The 19844-nt window shown below is 48.8% G+C and overlaps 2 protein-coding genes across 2 annotated transcripts in view; one reads left to right on the plus strand and one right to left on the minus strand.

Annotated features, from left to right (window-relative positions):
• The window catches only part of LOC138357698 (alpha-2-macroglobulin-like), a gene marked incomplete at its 5' end in the record, with an annotated part of 75161 nt that extends 58795 nt beyond the window's left edge, over positions 1–16366 (minus strand). The window contains 3 exon segments of the mRNA XM_069314686.1: positions 5733–5961; positions 7355–7580; positions 16303–16366. Coding sequence (XP_069170787.1) covers positions 5733–5961; positions 7355–7580; positions 16303–16366 — 519 coding nt within the window.
• A 210-nt stretch (positions 16367–16576) lies between these two features.
• Positions 16577–18452, plus strand: LOC138357699 (srfA-induced gene J protein-like). Its single transcript, XM_069314687.1, has 4 exons — positions 16577–16588; positions 17025–17357; positions 17817–17951; positions 18150–18452. The coding sequence occupies exons 1-4, from the start codon at positions 16577–16579 to the stop codon at positions 18450–18452; spliced, it is 783 nt and encodes a 260-aa protein (XP_069170788.1).
• Positions 18453–19844: the final 1392 nt, after the last annotated feature.

A 19844-nucleotide genomic window follows, 5' to 3' on the forward strand; every position in this document is an offset into this window, starting at 1 on the left:
GGGGGTTGAGCTCTGGCTCTTTGGTCCCGCCTCCCAACCGTCAATCAACAGGTGTAAAGATCCTGAGCCTATTGGGCTCTATCATAACTACACTTGAAACTGTGTATGGAGTCAGCCTCCACCACATCACTTCCTAATGCATTCCATTTGTCAACACTCTGACACTAAAAAGTTCTTTCTAATATCTCTGTGGCTCATTTGGGCACTCAGTTTCCACCTGTGTCCCCTAGTGCGTGTGCCCCTTGTGTTAAATAGCCTGTCTTTATCAACCCTGTCGATACCCTTGAGAATCTTGAATGTGGTGATCATGCCCCCTAACTCTTCTGTCTTCCAACGAAGTGAGGTTTAATTCCCGTAGTCTCTCCTCGTAGTTCATACTTCTCAGCTCGGGTACTAGTCTGGTGGCAAACCTTGAACCTTTTCCAGTCTAGTGTTATGCTTGACTAGATATGGACTCCATGCTGGAGCCGCATACGCCAGGATTGGTCTGACATATGTGGTATATAATGTTCTGAAAGATTCCTTACACAAGTTTCTAAAGGCCGTTCTTATGTTAGCCACCTGGCATATGCTGCTGATGTTATCCTCTTGATATGAGCTTCAGGGGACAGGTCTGGCATGATATCAACCCCCTGGTCTTTCTCTCTCTCTGACTCTTGAAGTATTTCATCTCCCAAATGATACCTTGTATCTGGTCTCCTGCTTCCTACCCCTATCTTCATTACATTACATTTGCTTGGGTTAAACTCTAACAGCCATTTGTTCGACCATTCCTGCAGCTTGTCCAGGTCTTCTTGAAGCCTCAAGCTGTCCTCCTCTGTCTTAATCCTTCTCATAATTTTGGCGTCTTCAGTAAACATTGAGAGGAATGAGTTTATACCCTCTGGGAGATCTTTTACGTATATCAGAAAAAGGATAGGCCCAAGAACAGAGCCCTGTGGGACTCCACTGGTGACTTCACGCCATTCTGAGGTCTCACCCCTCACTGTAACTCTCTGCTTCCTATTGCTTAGGTACTCCCTTATCCACTGGAGCGCGCTACCAGTTACTCCTGCCTGTTTCTCCAGCTTATGCATCAACCTTTTATGGGGTACTGTGTCAAAGGCTTTCCGACAGTCCAAAAAAATGCAGTCCGCCCACCCTTCTCTTTCTTGTTTAATCTTTGTCACCTGATCGTAGAATTCTATCAATCCTGTAAGGCAAGATTTACCCTCCCTGAACCCATGTTGATGGGTTGTCACAAAGTCTCTTCTCTCCAGATGTGTTACTAGGTTTTTCTCACAATCTTCTCCATCACCTTGCATGGTATACAAGTTAAGGACACTGGCCTGTAGTTCAGTGCCTCTTGTCTGTCACCCTTTTTGTATATTGGTACTACATTAGCAGTCTTCCATATTTCTGGTAGATCTCCCGTTTCCAGTGACCTACTATACACTATGGAGAGTGGCAAGCAAAGTGCTCCTGCACACTCTTTCAATACCCATGGTGAGATTCCGTCCGGCCCAACAGCTTCTCACATCCAGCTCCAATAGGTGCTTCTTAACCTCATCTCTTGTAATTTCGAACCTATCCAAGGTCACCTGGTTTGCTGCCACCTCTCCTAGCGCCGCGACTTCTCCCTCTTCTATTGTAAAGACCTCCTGGAACCTTTGTTGAGTTCTTCACACACCTCTTTGTCATTCTCTGTGTACCTGTCCTCGCCCACCCTAAGTTTCATCACCTGTTCCTTCACTGTTGTCTTCCTCCTGATGTGACTGTGTAGTAGCTTTGGTTCGGTCTTGGCTTTATTAGCTATATCATTTTCATACATTTTCTCAGCTGCTCTTCTCACACTGACATACTCGTTCCTGGTTCTCTGGTATCTCACTCTACTTTCTGGTGTTCTGTTATTACGGAAGTTCCTCCATGCCCTTTTGTTCAGCTCCTTTGCTTTCATACATTCCTTATTAAACCACGGATTCTTCCTTTGCTTCTCTGTTTTTCCTGTCGGGCTGGGACAAACCTGCTTACAGCCTCCTGACATTTTTGGGTGACATAGTCTATCATGTCTTGTACGGACTTGGTTCCGAGTTCTGTGTCCCAATGTATATCCCATAGGAATTTATTCATTTCCTCATAGTTTCCCTTTCGGTACGCCAGCCCTTTGGTTCCCAGTTCTTTTTTGGGGGTGATAATTCCCAGCTCAACCAGGTACTCAAAGCTCAATACACTATGATCACTCATTCCCAAGGGGGCTTCCAACTTAACTTCCCTTATATCCGACTCATTTAGGGTAAATATCAGATCAAGCAAGGCTGGTTCATCCCCTCCTCTCATTCTTGTCTGTCCCTTGACGTGTTGACTTAGAAAGTTTCTTGTTGCCACATCCAGCAGCTTAGCTCTCCATGTCTGGGCCTCCATGTGGGTCTCTGCTCCCCCAATCTATCTTCCCATGGTTGAAGTCTCCCATGATTAGAAGTCTGGATCCGTTCCTGCTAGCCACAGAAGCTGCTCTCTCTATTATATTGATGGTGGCCAAGTTTTTCTATCATATTCCTGTCTGGGTCTTCTGTCATTCGGTGGGGGGTTATATATGACTACTATAATAATTTTCTGTCCTCCAGTTGCTATGGTGCCTGAAATGTAGTCACTGAAACCTTCACAGTTCTGAATTACCATCTCTTCGAAACTCCAACCTTCTCTTAGTAGCAGAGCTACACCACCTCCTCCTCTCCCTTCTCTCTCTTTCCTCACTACATAGTAGCCCTGAGGAAACACTGTGTTTGTTATGATTTTCGTTAACTTTGTTTCTGTGAGTACTATTATGTCTGGTTTTCTTCTAGTGCCCATTCTCCAAGTTCACTTGTTTTATTTGAAATCCCATCTATGTTAGTGTACATCGCCTTGAAGCTCACTTTCTTCTGTTCATTTTCATGTCCCTTTCTTGGCAAGCATTCTGCTGGTGTGGGAAGCTGTTCCGTGGGTGAGAGGATCTGTGAGGTGGTTTGCAGGGTCTCAGAGATTTTGGGGTGGGGGGTTTAAGGGAAGGGGGGACAGGTAGGGTGGGGTTAAGGAGGTAGGGGGGACATGGAGGATACGGGGTGAGGGGGGAGGAGGGATAGGGAGGGTATGGGATGAAGGGGGAGGGGGGACAGGGGGAAAAAGGTGGGAGGGGGGACATGATGGGAATGAAGGGGTGTCAGGGTCAGAATGGGGGCGGGGGGGGGGGGGGGAGGGAGGGTTTGGTGGGGGCAGGTAGGGTGAGGGGAAGGGAGGGTTTCTATGCAGAGGGGGGTGGTGTGTTGCCCTCCCCTCTGGTGTTGCTTGGATGCTGGTTTTGGGTTCTCCTCTTGCCTCTGGGACTGTTGTGTTGAGGGCTGTGATTTCCTGGTTTGCTCCTCACTCCCTGCGCTTTTCTCCTTGCTCTGCTGCCCTGGCTCTCTCCTCCTTCGTCCTGTACCTCTGCAGGAATACTTTTTTGGTATCCCTCCATATGCTGCAGACGACTCTCCTTTTGAGAATGTCCTCCTTCGTGGATTAGTTGTAAACACCACCTTAAAAGTCGGTTTCTGTCCTTGTTGTACCAGCCCAACCAGAAAACCTTCTCTATGTTATGTACAGCCCCTACCATCTGTAACCCCTTCAGTAGCCCATGTACTGCCTCTCTATCCTTGCCATTCCATTCTTGCCTGTTGGATCCTTCCTGTTCTTTGATGACTACAACTACCACTGATCTTTTTCTCTCCAGCAGTTGAGTGGTGCACCTTGCTGCTTCCTGTGACGTAGCTGCTTGCATCGCTACCTCCCTCACTGTGTCCATTGCTTCTGAGCTCTTTTTCAGTATATCCGCAAGTGTATCAGGTACAGAGGCATTTCCTTCCAATGTAACATTCCCACCTTCCCTTTAGATGATAATCTGATGCTCAGTCTCTTTATTTTTCTCTGTGAGAGATTTGATCTCCTCCCTTGCTGATGCTAGCTCACTTTGCAGATTGTTAATTGTAATCCACATTTCATTCATCTCCCTCCTGAATTCCTCCAGAACTTGGGTTAGCAATTCCTTTGTTTGATCTTCCTGGCTGCTTCCCGTCTCCCTGTTGCGGCCTCCTGCCATTTTGTCCCTTGTCAAGAGAGAGAGAGAGAGAGAGCAAGAGAGAGAGAGAGCAAAAGAGAGCAAGAGAGAGCGAACAAGAGAGAGAGAGAGAACAAGAGAGAGAGAGCAAGAGGAGAGAGAGCAAGAGAGAGAGAGCAAGAGAGAGAGAGAGCAAGAGAGAGAGAGAGCAAGAGAGAGAGAGAGCAAGAGAGAGAGAGAGCAAGAGAGAGAGAGAGCAAGAGAGAGAGAGAGCAAGAGAGAGAGAGAGCAAGAGAGAGAGAGAGAGAGAGAGAGAGAGAGAGAGAGAGAGAGAGAGAGAGAGAACGTGTGTGCGCTTGGGATGGGGTTACTAGGAGGTGAGGTGTTCAGCTTACAGCAGGTAAGAGAGAGGGGTGGATTATGAGAGGTTTTATCTCCTTTCCACGAAAGGTGTTAATCCTTTCTAGCCTGTGTGTGCGTGTGTGTGTGTGTGTGTGCATACATACGTGTGGGCTTGAGTGCGTGCGTGCGTGTGCGTGCGTGTGCGTGCGTGCGTGCATTTACGTGTGTTACTAGTTCCCGGAAGCGGTAACTTCTAACCAGAATGAGCCACACCGAGATTTTAAATATATATATACTATCCTGAACAAGAATTTGATAATATTTTACCTCACACTGTACACCTGATTACTTGACCAGAGAGGGGGGGTACATACTAGTATGATTCCCGCTCACACAACTAGATGAGTAATGATGATGTATGATTGACGATGGTGCTCAGTCGTCGCCTTTCCACTTGGTGATTCTCTTAGTGCTAGTAGATTGACGATGTCGATTCTTTTCTACACAAATCTCTGGAGTCACAGTCACCACCCAACAAACACAGTCAGCAGTTCCACGGCGGGCCGTCCCACCTGGCCGTCAGGTCAGGTCAGGTCAGGTCACTACTCGGTCCTCCACACTGTATGCACCGGTGATTCCACTAGCTACACTTTGTTTTTTTTGCACTATCGCTAGCGATATGACTATGCTATGTAGCACCTTGCTAGCTACACACTGCGAGAGGTGTGATCTAGCCTCAATAATCCTTCAATGTCCCGAGAAATTGACGAATTTCCGCGGACCTCGCTAATCGCGTGTGTCTCCTACCGTCGCTGGCCTACTACCCGTCGTTGTGTGTGTGTGTGTGTGTGTGTGTGTGTGTGTGTGTGTGTGTGTGTGTGTGTGTGTGTGTGTGTGTGTGTGTGTTTGCGTGTGTGTGTTTGCGTGTGTGTGTGTGTGTTCGCCTAGTTGTGTTTTGCGGGGGTTAAGCTTTGCTCTTTCAGCCCGCCTCTCAACTGTCAATCAACTGTTTACTAACTACTTTTTTTTCCACACCACACACACACACACACACACCTAAGGAAGCAGCCCATAACAGCTGACTAACTCCCAGGTACCTATTTACTGCTATGTAATAGGGGCATTCAGGGTGAAAGAAACTTTGCCCATTTGTTTCTGCCTCGTGCAGGAATCGAACCCGCGCCACAGAATTACGAGTCCGCGCGCTATCCACCAGGCTACGAGGCCCCGTGTGTGTGTGTGTGTGTGTGTGTGTGTGTGTGTGTGTGTCTGTGTGTGTGCGTGTGTGTGTGTGTGTGTGAGTGTTGATGGCAAGTCAGAGATAAAGAGGCGGACTTACAGGTATGGGTTGGTCGAGGTAGTTGAAGACAGACATCTTGACGGGGAGGATCTCTCCACGCTTGAGAGAGGGGGGAAGGGTGAGGTCGACGAAGAAGGGGGTGAAGGTGGTGATGGACATCCTCTGGGAGAGTCCTACGCCCTTCTGTGGGTGGGCACACACGGCCTTGCCCACCCACTGTGTGATGGTGTCCGGTACAGTCACCTGCTGGGTGCTCACGCCTGACGACCTGCCAATAACCACATACAACACTAATTATTTCATTTACACCTTAATGCCAAAACTGTAACCAAGTTCAAAATTATTACAACACTGGTTATATACATATTCTGATTTCAATTATTACTGAGAACTTCCCAGTAGAAGTGATGATTAGTGAAGGAGTGTTCATCATCCTCATCATACTTACGCATCTCAGGAGGCCGTAATTTACGCTGCACCAATTTCCCATCACCCTCCGGTTACAGTACAACAATTGACCATCACGTGCAACTCCACACAGTCAATCAGCTCCTCCACCAACTGACACGTCGACAGCTATCCCCTCCACCCACCGACATGTTGACAACCAGCTCCTCCACCCACCGACATGTTGACAACCAGCTCCTCCACCCACCGACATGTTGACAACCAGCCCCTCCACCCACCGACACCCAGCCCCTCCACCCACGGACACGTCGACAACCAGCCCCTCCACCCACCGACATGTTGACATCCAGCCCCTCCACCCACCGACACGTCGACAACCAGCCCCTCCACCCACCGTCATGTTGACAACCAGCCCCTCCACCCACCGACATGTTGACAACCAGCCCCTCCACCCACCAACATGTTGACACCCAGCCCCTCCACCCACCGACACGTCGACAACCAGCCCCTCCACCCACCGACATGTTGACACCTAGCCCCTCCACCAACCGACACGTCGACAACCAGCCCCTCCACCCACCGACATGTTGACAACCAGCCCCTCCAGCCACCGACACGTCGACACCCAGCCCCTCCACCCACCGACACGTCGACACCCAGCCCCTCCACCCACCGACACGTCGACAACCAGCCCCTCCACCCACCGACACCCAACCCCTGCACCCACCGACACGTCGTCAACCAGCCCCTCCACCCACCGACACGTCGACACCCAACCCCTCAACCCACCGACACGTCGTCAACCAGCCCCTCCACCCACCGACACGTCGACACCCAACCCCTCCACCTACCGACACGTCGTCAACCAGCCCCTCCACCCACCGACACGTCGACACCCAACCCCTTCACCCACCGACACGTCGACAACCAGCCCCTCCACCCACCGACACGTCGACACCCAACCCCTCCACCCACCGACACGTCGACACCCAGCCCCTCCACCCACCAATAAACAGTGCATGAATGCGTGACACTAGAGGAAGATAAGTGTGAAGTTCTTTAAGTAGAATGAAATGTCAGTTGTCGTGTTCTGCATGAAAGTGGATTATAATGCATTTTGAATTTGAACTATTGCTGGAAACCTTTGAAAATAAAGACCAAATACAGCCCCCAATATGGTCTGTGAAGGTCAGTGTTCACAGACAAACAAAACGGAACACCTTCACACATAAATCTATAAGTTGGAGACTTACGGGACAACGATGATGTCCCAGAGCCAAGTCTCCGGGAAATTGGTCCTAGGAACATCTGGCTGTTGTTCGCTGCCTTCCTTACTGGCGCTGTCTGTGGCGAAGGCCGGCGGGGGTGACTGAGGCCGGGCGGCGGCGGGCGCAATATCACCAGCGAGGCCGCCACCAAAACCACCCACAGGTCTATGTTCCCATACCAAGGGGGGGAGGGGCAAAAACTGAAGACGCTCTGTAAAGTCAAGAGTTTTTATGTTCATCAGATGATTCAAGTTAAGTAATTACCCCCACCTCTCTAATATAATTGAGGCGAGAGCCGGCGTGTCTCGGGTCTCCCAGCACAGCCCAGCTAGCAATACTTCACAAGCAACACTGTCTCCACCACCACACATTTCCTGCCCTCCTCAGGCAGGCGGTCACATATCAAACATACTTACACTCCATTATAATTTATTCATATATTGTTATTTTATTTTAATAAATATTTGTTAAAAAGTTGCAGATAACACACACTTTTTCTTTTAACACACAAAACATTATTTCGCTCAACGTTAATATTTTGTTTATTTTTACTAAATACGTAATTGAAGTGTTTTTGCTTCCCCGTTCATCAAGGACCAGCAGCTGGCGCTGTTTTTGTTGATAATCCATGTTGGTGTCACTAATTAACATTTACCTTATGCGTACAGCGTTGTGCACCTACTCCACGGTGGTGTGCACAACACTAGCAGGGGTAACATGTGCACCTACACCAAGGTAGTGTGCACAACACTAGCAGGGATAACATGTGCACCTACACCACGGTAGTGTGCACAACACTTGCAGGGGTAACATGTGCACCTACACCACGGTAGTGTGCACAACACTAGCAGGGATAACATGTGCACCTACACCACGGTAGTGTGCACAACACTAGCAGGGGTAACATGTGCACCTACACCAAGGTAGTGTGCACAACACTAGCAGGGATAACATGTGCACCTACACCACGGTAGTGTGCACAACACTAGCAGGGGTAACATGTGCACCTACACCAAGGTAGTGTGCACAACACTAGCAGGGATAACATGTGCACCTACACCACGGTAGTGTGCACAACACTAGCAGGGGTAACATCATGTGCACTTACACCACGGTAGTGTGCACAACACTAGCAGGGGTAACATGTGCATCTACACCACGGTAGTGTGCACAACACTAGCAGGGGAAACATGTGCACCTACACCAAGGTAGTGTGCACAACACTAGCAGGGGTAACATTATGTGCACCTACACCACGGTAGTGTGCACAACACTAGCAGGGGTAACATGTGCATCTACACCAAGGTAGTGTGCACAACACTAGCAGGGGTAACATGTGCACCTACACCAAGGTAGTGTGCACAACACTAGCAGGGGTAACATGTGCACCTACACCAAGGTAGTGTGCACAACACTAGCAGGGGTAACATGTGCACCTACACCAGGGTAGTGTGCACAACCCTAGCAGGGGTAACATGTGCACCTACACCACGGTAATGTGCACAACACTAGCAGGGATAACATGTGCACCTACACCACGGTAGTGTGCACAACACTAGCAAGGGTAACATGTGCACCTACACCAAGGTAGTGTGCACAACAATAGCAGGGGTAACATGTGCACCTACACCAAGGTAGTGTGCACAACACTAGCAGGGGTAACATGTGCACCTACACCAAGGTAGTGTGCACAACACTAGCAGGGGTAACATGTGCACCTACACCAGGGTAGTGTGCACAACACTGGCAGGGGTAACATGTGCACCTACACCAAGGTAGTGTGCACAACACTAGCAGGGGTAACATGTGCACCTACACCACGGTAGTGTGCACAACACTAGCAGGGATAACATGTGCACCTACACCACGGTAGTGTGCACAACACTAGCAAGGGTAACATGTGCACCTACACCAAGGTAGTGTGCACAACACTAGCAGGGATAACATGTGCACCTACACCACGGTAGTGTGCACAACACTAGCAGGGGTAACATCATGTGCACTTACACCACGGTAGTGTGCACAACACTAGCAGGGGTAACATGTGCATCTACACCACGGTAGTGTGCACAACACTAGCAGGGGAAACATGTGCACCTACACCAAGGTAGTGTGCACAACACTAGCAGGGGTAACATTATGTGCACCTACACCACGGTAGTGTGCACAACACTAGCAGGGGTAACATGTGTATCTACACCAAGGTAGTGTGCACAACACTAGCAGGGGTAACATGTGCACCTACACCAAGGTAGTGTGCACAACACTAGCAGGGGTAACATGTGCACCTACACCAAGGTAGTGTGCACAACACTAGCAGGGGTAACATGTGCACCTACACCAGGGTAGTGTGCACAACCCTAGCAGGGGTAACATGTGCACCTACACCACGGTAATGTGCACAACGCTAGCAGGGATAACATGTGCACCTACACCACGGTAGTGTGCACAACACTAGCAAGAGTAACATGTGCACCTACACCAAGGTAGTGTGCACAACAATAGCAGGGGTAACATGTGCACCTACACCAAGGTAGTGTGCACAACACTAGCAGGGGTAACATGTGCACCTACACCAAGGTAGTGTGCACAACACTAGCAGGGGTAACATGTGCACCTACACCAGGGTAGTGTGCACAACACTAGCAGGGGTAACATGTGCACCTACACCAAGGTAGTGTGCACAACACTAGCAGGGGTAACATGTGCACCTACACCACGGTAGTGTGCACAACACTAGCAGGGATAACATGTGCACCTACACCACGGTAGTGTGCACAACACTAGCAAGGGTAACATGTGCCCCTACACCAAGGTAGTGTGCACAACACTAGCAGGGGTAACATCATGTGCACCTACACCACGGTAGTATGCACAACACTAGCAGGGGTAACATGTGCACCTACACCACGGTAGTGTGCACAACACTAGCAGGGGTAACATGTGCATCTACACCACGGTAGTGTGCACAACACTAGCTGGGGTAACATGTGCATATACACCAAGGTAGTGTGCACAACACTAGCAGGGGTAACATCATGTGCACCTACACCACGGTAGTGTGCACAACACTAGCAGGGGTAACATGTGCACCTACACCACGGTAGTGTGCACAACACCAGCCAGGTAACATCATGTGCACATACACCACGGTAGTGTGCACAACACTAGCAGGGGTAACATGTGCATCTACACCACGGTAGTGTGCACAACACTAGCAGGGGTAACATGTGCACCTACACCACGGTAGTGTGCACAACACTAGCAAGGGTAACATGTGCATCTACACCAAGGTAGTGTGCACAACACTAGCAGGGGTAACATGTGCACCTACACCAAGGTAGTGTGCACAACACTAGCAGGGGTAACATGTGCACCTACACCACGGTAGTGTGCACAACACTAGCAGGGGTAACATGTGCACCTACACCACGGTAGTGTGCACAGCACTAGCAGCGATAACATGTGCACCTTCACCAAGGTAGTGTGCACAACACTTGCAGGGGTAACATGTGCACCTACACCACGGTAGTGTGCACAACACTAGCAGGGATAACATGTGCACCTACACCAAGGTAGTGTGCACAACACTAGCAGGGGTAACATGTGCACCTACACCACGGTAGTGTGCACAACACTAGCAGGGGTAACAAGTGCACCTACACCACGGTAGTGTGCACAACACTAGCTGGGATAACATGTGCACCTACACCACGGTAGTGTGCACAACACTAGCAGGGGTAACATGTGCACCTACACCAAGGTAGTGTGCACAACACTAGCAGGGGTAACATGTGCACCTACACCAGGGTAGTGTGCACAACACTAGCAAGGGTAACATGTGCACAGCACTAGCAGGGGTAACATGTGCACCTACACCAGGGTAGTGTGCACAACACTAGCAGGGGTAACATTATGTGCACCTACACCAGGGTAGTGTGCACAACACTAGCAGGGGTAACATTATGTGCACCTACACCACGGTAGTGTGCACAACACTAGCAGGGGTAACATGTGCACCTACACCAGGGTAGTGTGCACAACACTAGCAAGGGTAACATGCGCACAACACTAGCAGGGGTAACATGTGCACCTACACCACGGTAGTGTGCACAACACTAGCAGGGATAACATGTGCACCTACACCACGGTAGTGTGCACAACACTAGCAGGGGTAACATGTGCACCTACACCACAGACCCACGCCTCCAGTCTGAGTCAGCATATCCAATTACTCTGGTCATTAAGAGAGTAATTGCAGAACATTTGCTTATGTTAATGTGGACTAACATTACTGAGCTTGAAGCAAACTAAAATGTGTAATTTTATCACTTATATTATCTAACAAACAATCGCTATAACAGAGATTGTTGGAGACACTTAAATTCGTGATGGACATATGACACATTTATTGTGTTTGTGTCAAATTACAAATACTTGATTCCTTCGATATTTGTACATCTATGACTGGGAGGAAAAAATTGCTTAAAAATCGTTTAAAATTGCTTGTTTCGAATCGAGGCTGTGAAATGTTTCTGCATTCTAACTATGTTAAGTTTATTCTGTTCAAGCGTGTGAGAACTCGAGGATCAGCTAAAATTTGTCTTTGAGTTTGACTTAATTAATATCTTATTATTATTATTACTAGTATTATAAATTTCGTAATTTGTATTATATTATATTATAGTATTATAAATTTGGTGTAATTTAACAAATTAACATCCGTGTAGATGGGACTCGATAGCCTGGGAAGGCAGCCCATCTAGGGGAAGGAAAACCCTGATTTTAAACCTCCGCTGCCTTGCGGCCATACCCTTGTTTTTGGGAAGGCTTCAGGAGTCAACCTCGAGGAAAAATCCGGAGTTGGAGCCCCTAAGGCAGTTCGTTGTTGACGTCGACCTCGTTCTGGCAGCTCCTGCGACGTTGCTGGAACCATGCGTATTGGCATTTGCCTCTCTATTGGATAATTTCAGCAACGTGGAGAGGGGGGACCTGCTGCATGGGTAACAGCTTCTCCTCCATATCTACTTACCCAGGCTTTGCGCCCTGGAGAGGACACTCCAGCTTCGCCTCACAGCGTCGAACCAACACGGGAAGCGACAGTCTACCGGTTTTAAGTCTTCTGCTCGATTGGCGAAGAGTGTGACGCCAGGGGTTGCTTCCGACGGTGGGAGGGGTCATCGCGCCCCACTGGGCAGCTACCGCCCGCCTCAAGCTGGGCAAACCCCAGCCAATAAGGTGTTGCCTCGCCACGGTCCGTTAACCTCACTGGGTGCGTGGGGTTTAGGGTGAAAACTGACAAGCGGCCCGACAACTTTGCACCAAGCAATACCAAACCAAAGAAGAAAATATCAACTGCCCTAAAGCTGGGCACATGGAACGTCAGGACACTGACACCAGGTTTCTCTGACGACCTGCAAGAAATCAATGACGCCCGAAAAACAGCAATCATCGATAGGGAGCTGAGCAAGCTGCAGATGGATATTGTTGCTCTCCAAGAGACCAGGCTCCCAGGATCAGGATCTGTGAGAGAGAGGACCTTCTCTTTCTTCTGGCAAGGAAAACCTCCAGATGAGACCAGAGAACATGGTGTGGGATTTGCCGTCAGGAATGCACTGTTGGGACACATTATGCCACCGATGGGGGAAACCGAACGATTTCTGTCTCTGCAACTGTACTCCCAAACAGGACCAGTCAATGTAATTAGTGCATATGCACCAACCCTGACTTCTCCAGCAGAGGCAAAGGAAAAATTCTACGATGACCTCAACAGAGTCATAGCGAGAATCCCTGTAAAGGAGCCACTGTTCATCCTCGGCGACTTCAACGCCAGAGTGGGTGCCGAGCACAACATTTGGCCCACTTGCCTGGGTCAATTCGGCATAGGAAGGATGAATGAGAACGGGCAACGTCTGCTAGAACTCTGCTGCCTTCATGGTCTTTGTGTCACCAACACGTTCTTCGGCAGAAAGCCTCAACACCGAGTATCTTGGAGACACCCCAGATCCAAGCACTGGCACCAGCTTGACCTGATTCTTACCAGGCGTGCAAGTCTACCCAGCGTCAAGATTACGCGTAGCTACCAGAGTGCTGTCTGTGACACCGACCACTCCCTGGTATGTAGCAGGGTCAAGATGCAACCAAAGAAGATTCATCACTCGAAAAAGGCGGGCAGACCTCGCATCGACACCACCAAGACCCGCAACCAGGACAAGGTGGAAGATTTTGCACACGTGCTCGAGGAAGCTCTTCCTGGCCCAGCTGGGGTCACTGCCTGTAAAAGATGGGAGCACTTCAGAGACGCTGTGTTCAACGCTGCCATTTCCACCTTTGGCAAGAAGACCGGCAGGTCGGCAGACTGGTTCGAGGCTCACTCGGAAGAGATGACACCTGTAATCGAAGAGAAGAGAAACGCCTTGGCAGCCTACAAAGCCTGCCCAAGTCGGCGCAACTTACAGATCCTTCGGGCCGTCCGCTGCAAAGTGCAGCAGAGCGCCAGGCGATGTGCCAACAACTATTGGCTCCAGCTCTGCTCCCAGATACAGACTGCAGCGGATACAGGCAATGTAAGGGGAATGTATGACGGCATCAAGCAGGCCCTCGGCCCAATCCAGAAGAAGACCGCTCCTCTGAAATCTGCCACTGGCGAGGTGATTCAGGACCAGACACTGCAGCTGAAGCGCTGGGTCGAGCACTACTCTGAGCTATACGCCAGGGACAATGTAGTCACCGAAGATGCCCTGAGCGCCATTGAGTGTCTGCCTGTGTTAATGGAGCTCGACAGTGAACCGACCCTGGAAGAACTCAGCGATGCCCTAGACTCCCTTGCTTCTGGTAAAGCTCCTGGCAAAGATGGCATTCCTGCTGAGACCTTGAAGTGCTGCAGAGGTAGCCTGCTCATAGAGCTGCACGAAATTCTCTGCCTCTGCTGGGAAGAAGGAGATGCGCCACAGGACATGAGGGATGCCAACATCGTCACACTGTATAAGAATAAAGGTGACAGGGGCGACTGCAACAACTACCGTGGAATCTCCCTCCTCAGTATTGTCGGAAAGCTGTTTGCTCGAGTCGCATTGAAGAGGCTCCAAGTACTTGCAGAGAGAGTTTATCCAGAATCACAATGTGGATTCAGAGCTGGCAGGTCCACCATCGACATGGTCTTTTCCCTCAGACAACTGCAGGAGAAATGCAGGGAACAGAAGCAGCCACTCTTTGTAGCCTTCATAGACCTGACGAAGGCCTTCGACCTCGTCAGCAGGGATGGCCTGTTCAAGATCCTCCCCAAGATCGGATGCCCACCCAGGCTCCTCAGCATCATCAGATCTTTCCATGAGAACATGAGGGGCACCGTGGTCTTTGATGGCCTAACATCAGGCGCCTTTGACATCCGAAGTGGAGTAAAGCAGGGCTGCGTACTGGCTCCAACCCTATTCGGGATTTTCTTCGCAGTTATGCTGCGGCACGCCTTCGGATCTGTCACGGAAGGCATTTACCTCCGGACCAGGTCGGATGGGAAGCTCTTTAACCTCGCCAGGCTGAGAGCCAAGACAAAGGTTCGGCTGAGGTGTCTGCGCGACTTCCTCTTTGCCGACGACGCAGCAGTCACTGCCCACTCAGCTGAAGACCTCCAACGGCTCATAACCCGCTTCAGCGAGGCCTCTCAGGCTTTCGGACTCACCATCAGTCTGAAGAAAACACAAGTCATGGGACAAGGAGTGGACTCCCCACCTGACATCGGCATCTCTGATTCCAAACTGGAAGTTGTTCACGACTTCGTGTACCTGGGCTCCACAATCTCTGACTCCCTCTCTCTTGATACGGAGCTAAACAAACGCATCGGTAAGGCATCTACTACCATGTCCAAACTGACAAAGAGAGTGTGGGCCAACAATAGGCTAACTGAGTATACTAAGATTCAGGTTTACAGATCCTGTGTCCTGAGCACTCTCCTTTATGGCAGTGAGTCTTGGACACTCCGCGCCCGTCAGGAAAGACGGCTGAATGCCTACCACATGCGCTGCCTTCGACACATCTTGGACATCACCTGGCAGGACAAGGTGACAAACAACAACGTCTTGGGGAGAGCAAGAATCACCAGCATGTACACAATGCTGAAACAGAGACGAATGCGCTGGCTCGGGCACGTTGTGCGAATGGGCGACGGCAGGATCCCCAAGGATCTCCTGTATGGAGAGCTGAGGCAGGGAAAGCGTCCAGTAGGCAAGCCCCAGCTACGGTACAAAGACGTATGCAAAAGGGACCTGAAAGCCATGGACGTCGATCTTGCTATATGGGAGACACTGGCTACAGACCGTTCAGCCTGGAGGCAGTCTGTTCAACGAGGTCTCTCCAAGTTCGAGGAGTCACTTGCCAAGGAATCAGAGGCAAAGAGACAGAGAAGGAAAGCCGGTAACCAGGAAGACAGACCAGAATCGGACTTCGTTTGTGCTCGGTGTGGGATGGACTGCCACTCTCGGATTGGCCTCATCAGTCACACCAGACGCTGCACCAGGATTGACAACTAGGGCGCAACTCCATAGTCTCCCGAGACTGAAGGATGCCTACTACTATTATAAATTTCGGGCTTTTTACTTAGAGCTGATATAAAAATATAAATTTACATGTTAACAGTTGAAAAATCTAAATGGACAACTAATGTGCATTTCAAATTTGTGACTTATTACTTCCGAATTCTATTACATGCTGAATATGATGTGATTTTATGGAAGTAGGAGGAGAAAGGTGCTCCTGGTCTTGTTTGGCAGTAAATATGCTGTACAAATAACAGTGAAAAATATTTGTAGAAATACAGACAGTTACAATCATGTAACAGTTACAATTAGAAGTCTGAGAAAAACAGCTGAATGATAAAATAAACATTGATAATTTGACATTGGGAAGAGAGGCCGTTGATGAAGAGAAGTGAACATTACCTTCCTCGCACGGTCTCGTCTCTAGTGTCAAGTCGCTGAAGACGAACAAACCAGAGTTCTGAAAAACAAGTTAAAGAATTAATACATGTTTTACAATGGCAGAAAGGCTTCACAAATAACAGAGACTATAAGAACTATATTTATTACAAAACTTACCAAGAACATCAATACCAATAATAATTCAAACGATAATGTCAAGAAACTTCACTAACTGCTAGAAAATTAAACTGCATAATATATCTGGCGTTGTCTCCAGTTGTTTTAATACGAATCAATGCTACTATTAGTACGTCCTTCACACGATGATAACTGAATATTAGGCAAGACTCGAGGTCAGCAAAGACCCAAGCAAGAGCTTCCAGGAGGTCAGCAAAGACCCAAGCCAGAGCTTCCAAGAGGTCAGCAAAGACCCAAGCAAGAGCTTCCAGGAGGTCAGCAAAGACCCATGCAAGAGCTTCCAGGTCAGCAAAGACCCAAGCAAGAGCTTCCAGGAGGTCAGCAAAGACCCAAGCAAGAGCTTCCAGGAGGTCAGCAAAGACCCAAGCAAGAGCTTCCAGGAGGTCAGCAAAGACCCAAGCAAGAGCTTCCAGGAGGTCAGCAAAGACCCAAGCAAGAGCTTCCAGGAGGTCAGCAAAGATCCAAGCAAGAGCTTCCAGGAGGTCAGCAAAGACCCAAGCAAGAGCTTCCAGGAGGTCAGCAAAGACCCAAGCAAGAGCTTCCAGGAGGTCAGCAAAGACCCAAGCAAGAGCTTCCAGGAGGTCAGCAAAGACCCAAGCAAGAGCTTCCGGGAGGTCAGCAAATACCCAAGCAAGAGCTTCCGGGAGGCCAGCAAAGACCCAAGCAAGAGCTTCCGGGAGGTCAGCAAAGACCCAAGCAAGAGCTTCCGGGAGGTCAGCAAAGACCCAAGCAGGAGCTTCCAGGTGGTCAGCAAAGACCCAAGCAAGAACTTCCGGGAGGTGAGTGATGACCCAAGCAAGAGCTACCAGGAGGTCAGCGATGAACCAAGCAAGAGCTTCCAGGAGGTAAGCGATGAACCAAGCAAGAGCTTCCAGGAGGTCAGTGATGAACCAAGCAAGAGCTTCCAGGAGGTCAGCGATAAACCAAGTAAGAGCTTCCAGGAGGTCAGCGATGAACCAAGTAAGAGCTTCCAGGAGGTCAGTGATAAATCAAGTAAGAGCTTCCAGGAGGTCAGTGATGAACCAAGTAAGAGCTTCCAGGAGGTCAGCGATGAACCAAGCAAGAGCTTCCAGGAGGTAAGCGATGAACCAAGCAAGAGCTTCCAGGAGGTCAGTGATGAACCAAGTAAGAGCTTCCAGGAGGTCAGCGATGAACCTAGTAAGAGCTTCCAGGAGGTCAGCGATGAACCAAGCAAGAGCTTCCAGGAGGTCAGTGATGAACCAAGCAAGAGCTTCCAGGAGGTCAGTGATAAACCAAGTAAGAGCTTCTAGGAGGTCAGTGATGAACCAAGGAAGAGCTTCCAGGAGGTCATCGATGAACCAAGTAAGAGCATCCAGGAGGTCAGTGATAAACCAAGTAAGAGCTTCCAGGAGGTCAGTGATGAACCAAGGAAGAGCTTCCAGAAGGTCAGCGATGAACCTAGTAAGAGCTTCCAGGAGGTCAGTGATGAACCAAGCAAGAGCTTCCAGGAGGTCAGTGATGAACCAAGTAAGAGCTTCCAGGAGGTCAGCGATAAACCAAGTAAGAGCTTCCAGGAGGTCAGCGATGAACCAAGTAAGAGCTTCCAGGAGGTCAGTGATAAATCAATTAAGAGCTTCCAGGAGGTCAGTGATGAACCAAGTAAGAGCTTCCAGGAGGTCAGTGATGAACCAAGTAAGAGCTTCCAGGAGGTCAGCGATGAACCAAGTAAGAGCTTACAGGAGGTCAGCGATGAACCAAGTAAGAGCTTCCAGGAGGTCAAACCAAGCAAAAGCTTCCAGGTCAGTGATGAACCAAGCAAGAGCTTCCAGGAAAAATGTACAATATCGTTCCACCACTCGCCACCTGAAGATGTGAACATACACGAGACTCAAGGAAGTCATTGTAGCTGCAGCAAAGCAATTCCAGTCATCATCCCAGATAATACAAAACGAAAGAATTATTTGTTCTACAGTAAAGAAGTTAAAGAGGAAGAGCTGAGTCAACATCTTTAGAAAGCCTCTGAAAGAAGGAAGAACTCTGCTAAGAGCAGTGATATCTGAAGCAAGATGAGTTTCTAAAGAGATGAAAGAACCAAGATAGTTTGAGTGGTGTCAAACTCTAATGAACATAATAGTCTTGGAGAGACATGAGACCAGATTAAAGCCATATCAGGGTGATCATTCCGACCACAGACATATATTCAACCATTACAAGAGGCTGAGACACTTCCTCTCCAATTTCCAGAGAGAGCAGCTTAAACATCTGCTTACTGCAACGGTCAGAGCAAGTAAATCATGAGAGGTTGACAGCTAATCATGAGAACATAGCTACATTCAACGAATGAGGCACTCCCTTCACCAAACAAGAAGGTTTTCCCGCTGGAGAATAAGCCATATTGGACGCTATAGATGCATCTGGGGTAAACTACCGACCTCTTAGAAGAAAGCAGACATAATTCCGTTTCCTAAGCCAAAAGAACCTGGCAATTACAGACCCATTATCATCATGTTGCAGGACTGAAGGTCTTAAATAGGCTTCTGTGGAAAACTGGAGGTCTGCATTAGTACATATTTGACTTCACTAGAGCAGTAGGTACTGCCAACGGCATAGCAACATTACTAGGAACATTTAACAATGAACAGTGGGCAATGGTTGAGGTTATTCAAAATGATGCAAGCGAGTCATAACAGGGACTCCCAGATGGACTAAAAATACAGAACCTAAGACTAGAAACTAAACTAATATGGGGTTGAGATAATGGTAAAAGGGAATTCTGCCTGCATGCTGACCTAGATATTTACTAGACTAATAATCAGTTCACTCAAAAATATAATCACTAGAGAAGTTACTTGGGATAGAAGAGCTTTAAAAAAACCAGGTGGACTCTCCATGCAATACATTCGAAATTATAAATAGAATTACAAAGGGATAGCACGAAATACACGCAGACCTCATCTTGCAGCCCCATGGGAATCCCTGGCACCAGACTAAGATTATGACTATTCAAGTAAATAAAGAACTAGGACTAATCCTCATCGTCTATGCATCATTGCACAGATGAATATAGAATCAAACTTGGCATCTGAAAGCATCATTTACTTCACAGATGGATCAGTAGACCAGCAGGGACAAGAAACCGGAGCTGCAGTTAAGGCAGGAAAGTTTGTAGTTAGATAGAAACTCTCAAACGGGTGTTCAACTTCTCAAACAGAGATGCTAGCCATTCAAAAGGCTTTGGAACATGCTCTTGCTGAGCACCAACAACATGTTATCATACACACAGATTCGAGAACTGTCATTGAAATCTTGCAACAAGAACACATACATGACAACATCCCATCTGATCACAAATGTCATATCATTAATACAAACACCCATACGTCAAGGCCGTCGGATACACCAGA

The sequence above is a fragment of the Procambarus clarkii genome, chromosome 79 (assembly GCF_040958095.1).
Source record: "Procambarus clarkii isolate CNS0578487 chromosome 79, FALCON_Pclarkii_2.0, whole genome shotgun sequence".
NCBI classification, from domain to species: domain Eukaryota; kingdom Metazoa; phylum Arthropoda; class Malacostraca; order Decapoda; family Cambaridae; genus Procambarus; species Procambarus clarkii.

Coding starts and splice junctions, on each gene's coding strand:
- LOC138357699 (XM_069314687.1), top strand. Junction 17,358..17,816: donor CAAGCAAGAGCTTCCAGGAG/GTCAGTGATGAA, acceptor AAGAGCATCCAG/GAGGTCAGTGATAAACCAAG. Junction 17,952..18,149: donor CAAGCAAGAGCTTCCAGGAG/GTCAGTGATGAA, acceptor AGCTTCCAGGAG/GTCAGCGATGAACCAAGTAA.